Here is a 6,000-nt window from a genome sequence, read left to right as displayed (position 1 = left end):
CATATCATTCATAAAGTTTGAAACTTGGGTTTTTAAGATACAATAACGAGAAGGAAAATGTTCTCATAAATCATTGATTATTTTGTTGTTTGATTGGCCAGTATTTCAGATATCAAAAAATCATTTAGAAATCAATTATTAAAATTAGCCTCGAAAGAGGAATTACCAACTTTAATGATTCCTCTTTTCAAGCCGACTCTAATTTTTAGATGATGTGGCATCTGATGTGGATAGGAGAGATAATTCCCATAAAAGAAAAATCATTACCAAACAAACTCATAACTGGTTTTTGAAAAATTGGCCGACATGATAATAATGTTTCCGAATATTTAATTTCTCTGATTTCTAAGAAATTAATGATTTATGAGAAATCTTATTAGAGGAATCATCATCGATGCTCCTAAAGTATAAGGACCTAAGCATCACTATATCCCCAAAGTATAGGATAGTTCTCTTTATTTTACCCAAAACATATTTTATAGGGGACAATTATGTGTCAGGCTGGACTGGGCTCAAGTTAGGTTTTTACTTTTTACGAGGTGGTAAGAGCATCTTGGATTCTTGGTCTGCCTTGGCTCGGCCCTACCCATCTTGGGCATATAAATTAATAAGAATATATTTTAAAATTACTGAAAAAATATGTAAACCATATTAGGCATATATCAATAGATGCATATTTTAAATATATAGTATTATTTGAAATTACAAATATATACATATACTATAAATTTTATATAATACATATATTATAAATTATATATTATACTATCAAATTTTATCTTCTAGGTCGGGCTGTGCTGTTCGGGTCATTTTTTTTGAAGATATTATATATATATATTGGGGGCTAGATGTTTTAGGGCTCAGGCCCGGCTCGCAATGTTTGCATGATGTGGGCCCGGGCTTGGAAGAATAACTTGTACCCAGGCCCACAAATTTTCGGACTGGACAATACTGGCCCGGGCAGATCCGAATTCCGAACTCACTCTGGGTGATTTCGTGGTGAAGAAATCCTGGAAAAGACCGACATATTGGATCAGCCGATCAGGATTCAGAACACGCACGACCTGGCATACGAAGAAGATATTTATGTAACATCCATGCATCCTCAGAAGCGGATGTTTCGGTTGTCCTAACTCCACCTCTGACCTCCCTCATTGTTAATGGACTGCGACTGCAAAAGTGCAAATAAAGGGGATTTCTAGTAAGAAGGAATTTCTTCTAATATATAAAGGGGATATTCCATCCCGACTCTCTCCTTCCCATCTATTTTCCCTCTTTTAGGGTTTGTGGCTTCCGGTTCTGCTGCTGCTGGTTGTTCAAGAGCACTGAGTCGAATCTTGGGTGTTCGTCTGTTCGAGTTGATTGCCAATGGGAGTCCCGGCCTTCTATAGGTGGTTAGCGGAGAAGTATCCACGAGTGGTGGTGGACGTGGTTGAAGAAGAACCGGTCGAAATCGATGGCATTTGTATTCCTGTTGACACCAGTAAACCTAACCCTAATAACATCGAATACGACAATCTCTATCTCGATATGAACGGGATCATCCATCCTTGCTTTCATCCTGAAGACCGGGTATGCTTCTCTCTCTCTCTCTCTCTCCCTCACCGGGCAACTTTTTCTTCTTTGTTTCGGGAAGTGGAAATAGGTGAACACTCTTTGTTAATGACGCAAAAGAATCTCGAAATGGTATTCAGCTGTTGAGTTTGTCGGATTTTTTTCTTCATTCATGTTCTTTTCCTTTGTTTTTTTTTTCCTATGGAAATGATGCTTTTAAGTTTGAATTAGTGAAAGAAACTATACGTGCATTTGCAAATACGTTTGAAGATGCACCAAATGTTCGGCAAGTGGCTTGTATAGTTATATTTCATTAGCTGCTACACTGCTAGCGTCTTTTGAATTATGACAATGGGTAGAAATATTAGTGCCCGCTGCATCCAGCATTGCAATAATTATTTCCAATTATTATTCCGTTGTTGAGTTTGTCGGATTTTTTTCTTCATTCATGTTCTTTTCTTTTCTTTTTTTTTTGGTATTTTTTCCTATGGAAATGATGCTTTTAAGTTTGAATTAGTGAAAGAAACTATATGTGCATTTGCAAATACATTTGAAGATGCATCAAATGTTGGGCAAGCGGCTTGTATAGTTATATTTCATTAGCTGCTACACTGCAAGCGTCTTTTGAATTATGACAATGGGTAGAAATATTAGTGCCCGCTGCATCCAGCATTGCAATACTTATTTCCAATTATTATTCAGCTGTTGAGTTTGTCGGATTTTTTTCTTCATTCATCTTCTTTTCTTTTCTTTTTTTTTGTTTTTTTTTTCCTATGGAAATGATGCTTTTAAGTTTGAATTAGTGAAAGAAACTATACATGCATTTGCAAATACATTTGAAGATGCACCAAATGTTTGGCAAGCAGCTTATATGGTTATATTTCATTAGCTGCTACCCTGCAAGCGTCTTTTGAATTATGACAATGGGTAGAAATATTAGTGCCCGCCGCATCCAGCATCACAATAATTATTTCCGTGGGCAAGGGAAGGAGAAAGTCCACTGCCATGCGGAAGGGATATTGAATTGCTTTGTAAATCTCTTATGCAAGGTCTAAAGTTTTTGGCATATTGTCTAGACAGTTGCAAACTTTCAGCAAGTGAAGAGAGTATAAGAAAGAATACATTTTTCATTTTTCATTATTAATCAGGGAAGAAGATCACATTTTTCATTATTAATCAGGGAGGACTGGAGCCTGGCCTGGCGGACTGTTTTTTTTCGAAAAAAAGGAAAAAATGTTGAAGAAGAAGAAGAAACTGAAGAAGAAAAACTTACCTGCCGCTGCCGGAGCTGAGGTGCAATGGAGTTCGGCTGGGGCTTGAGCTTGAAGTGTTGTTCGGTTCCCCTCCCTCTCCAATCGAAAGAAAGCCCTTTGACAGAGAAAAGAAAATGGAGATTATACTTTCAGTTGTAACTTGTCTTAATATGAAAATGATACCATGTAGCAGACGTATTTTAAAAGAATACAACAACCAATAAAAAATCAAAACAATAAATTAAAAAAATAGTTTTCTTATATATGTATATTAGGCGCCTGCCTAAGTCTCTGGGCAGGCGCCTAGTATTTAAAACCTGGGGCGTTTGGGCAAGGTGACCATGAAAAACCGCCTAGGCGTCACCTTGACAACTATGGAAGCTACATCCTGGAAAACCAAGTATCTTTCTTATGGAGGCAAGGTTACCCTGGTGGAAAGTGTGTTGTCCTCCCTCCCAAATTATCTGCTCTCCTTGTACCCAATCCGGCAGGAATGGCTGCTATTATCCAAACGGCAGTCATTCTTTTCCTTCTCTTGGGTACCTGCAACAACTTCATTTCCCCCTCATCCTTTTCCAAAACCATCGCATTAAACAATTTCTCCTCATTATCTTTGCCACCACCCCCTCCTTTTTCTATTGCACATGGGTCATTATCCGCCACCAGTGACGTTTCAACAGCTGGAACTGCAAAATCCAAAGGGTGAAGGTTACTACATGGATAAAAATCAAATGAGTTTTGACAGAGAAGTGGGGGCGAAGAAAGAACTGGATTGAGAGGAAGGGGGGAAGAGACTCCCTGATCTTGAATCTGGTTTTCATCGATTCCTCCAAAGACAAACCCAAATGATTCAGGTTCGGGTACAGTGTCCACCTGTGCAATTGGGGGGAGTTGTTCCTCAAGTGGTTCCAAAGTCGGTTTGCTTTGGAAACCCATCTCCACAAAACTGCCACCCTGTCTTTGTTCTTGATTTGTATCTATTTTCTTCTTTCTCTGAGAATCTCTTGTAGGCCTTCCACTTTCCGCAGTAAGGTTACCAGCCCCTAAATCCTGTATCTCCAGAATCTCCGTACCAACATCTTCAGAGAAGAGCAGTTCAGTTTCGAAAGCTTTAGAGTCTAAAAATTTGCAGGTCTTTGTCGAGTTGATGCTACCAATACTTGACAACAGATCACCCTCGTCTTCTTCCACATCTCTTAACGTCTCCCAATCTAAGTCATCTTCAAAGTCTCCTTGCGAGACCCTATTGTAGCGAGGGTTTGGCTTCTCAGGCGTCGTGGAGTTTTCTTCAGTCGTCGGTTTCCAATGCAGCTTCAACCTAGTCGCCGACGTCTTTCCCACAACCGGAGGAAGAGGGGAGGGTTTTCTGATTGTCGTTCCTGTTTGGGGACGATTCGAGCAGATAGGCACACTTTGGGACGACAATAGACCACAATCATCGTCCCCCATCGGCGCAAGGGAGCTTTGCGCATGCCTTTTAAAAGGGTCACATGATCCAACTTGAAAGACCTGGCCCAAATTAGACTTTTGGATCGGGTTATGTAGACCCAGGCCCAACTTTTCATTTGTTTTTGTAAATTGAGCGCGAGGTGGCCCTTTTTTCAATTGCGACACCTCATCATAGGAGTTGGAACATCCGTTTTAATTCTGCAGTCAAAACGTTTGACTTTGAGCAGAATCCGGATGAGCCCTATGTTTACAGGAAGTCCAGTGGGGATAAGATCACCTTTTTGGTGTTGTACGTGGACGATTTCCTACTCATTGGGAATGATGTAGGAATGTTGACTTCGGTCAAGGTATGGCTATAACAGCAGTTCTCCATGAAAGATCTTGGAGAAGCTTCATATATACTGGGTCTTCGACTCTATAGAGAGAGATCGAAGCGGATAATTGGATTATCCCAGGCTGCTTACATTGACAAAATTGTCAAAAGATACAGCATGGAGAACTCCAAGAAATGAAATGTTCCTTTCAGGCATGGAGTCACTCTCTCCAAGAAGATGTCTCCTAAGACTTCTGAGGAGATTGAGGGCATGAGAGACATTCCCTATGCCTCAGCTGGAGAGGCTGGAAAGTGCAGAAATACTACTTGGTGAACCGGAACAAGGTATCTCAGCCCAAAGCTATAGGGGGTCTGGGGGTTAGAAGGGTGGAAAGTATCAATACTGCTCTGCTGGGGAAGTGGTTTTGGAGATATGGGGAAAGTCAAGTAGGGCTGTGGAAAAGTGTGGTGCAGGCCAAGTATGGTGTTAGAAATATGGGATGGGATCCAGGAACTTCAAATCACTCCTATGGATGCTCGGTTTGGAAAGGTATTGAGAAATCTTACCATTGGTTTGCAAAAGGTGTGAAATTCAAAGTAGGAAATGGGGAGAGGGTCAAATTCTGGAAGGATGTTTGGTGTGGGGAGAGACCTTTGAACGAGAGGTTCCCTGTTTTGTTTGAAGTTGCAGCAAATAAGGAAGCTAAGGTTGCTGAAGGTTTGCAAATCCAAGATGATAATGCATTAATGTGGTTTGGATCCCACAATTCAGGAGGAATCTAAATAATTGGGAAGTGGAGGGATGGACGGAACTTCTGCAACTCCTTTACAGTACTCAAGTCGAGGCAGCAAGGGCTGATGGTAGAATCTGGAGGTGGGAGAAGACTGGAAAGTTTACAGTCAAATCTTTTTACAAGGTGGTGGACAGTTCAGAAGGACTTTCAGTTCCAACCAACATCATTTGGAGTAAAAATGTGCCTTCAAAGATTTCATTTTCTGTATGGACGGCTTACCTCAACAGAATACTTACTAGGGATAACCTCTCTCGGAAAGGTGCTCTGCTGGACTCAAATAGCTGTGTCCTATGCGAAGGACATCTGGAAACAGTGAATCATCCATTACTTGCACTGCAAATTTTCTTCAGAGATCTGAAACATAATCTCACAATTATTTGAAGTGAAAAGTTGCTGCCCAGGTTCAGTACAGGATTTTGTAAAAGGTTGGAGAGTGGGGAGGGCTTGAGTAAAAGAGGAAGATTAGTTTGGAATTTAACCCCAGCAGTGGATTTTGGTGCCTGTGGCAAGAAAGAAACAGTTGGGTTTTCAAAAATAAGACAAGTTCTACTGATTCCATTTTTCAGAAGATTGTGGGAAAGATGTTTTCATGGTTGTCTGGTAACAAGCTGGTTAGGGGTATAGGTTTTGAGTCCAT

General features: G+C 40.5%; 1 protein-coding gene across 2 annotated transcripts in view; it reads left to right on the top strand.

Moving 5' to 3' along the window:
- The first annotated feature begins 943 nt into the window (after positions 1 to 943).
- Positions 944 to 6,000, top strand: part of LOC104587998 (5'-3' exoribonuclease 3-like) — a 64,422-nt gene continuing 59,365 nt past the window's right edge. For both annotated transcript variants that reach the window (XM_010245783.3, XM_010245782.3), the window contains exon 1: positions 944 to 1,572. In XM_010245783.3, coding sequence (XP_010244085.1) covers positions 1,369 to 1,572 — 204 coding nt within the window. In that variant the 5' untranslated portion in view covers positions 944 to 1,368. The remainder of the gene's footprint in view (positions 1,573 to 6,000) is intronic.

Source organism: Nelumbo nucifera, chromosome 6 (assembly GCF_055504915.1).
Source record: "Nelumbo nucifera cultivar China Antique chromosome 6, China Antique-T2T, whole genome shotgun sequence".
NCBI lineage: Eukaryota > Viridiplantae > Streptophyta > Magnoliopsida > Proteales > Nelumbonaceae > Nelumbo > Nelumbo nucifera.
The sequence above is the reverse complement of the archived record's forward strand: the minus strand, read 5'-3'. Positions and strand labels throughout refer to the sequence as shown.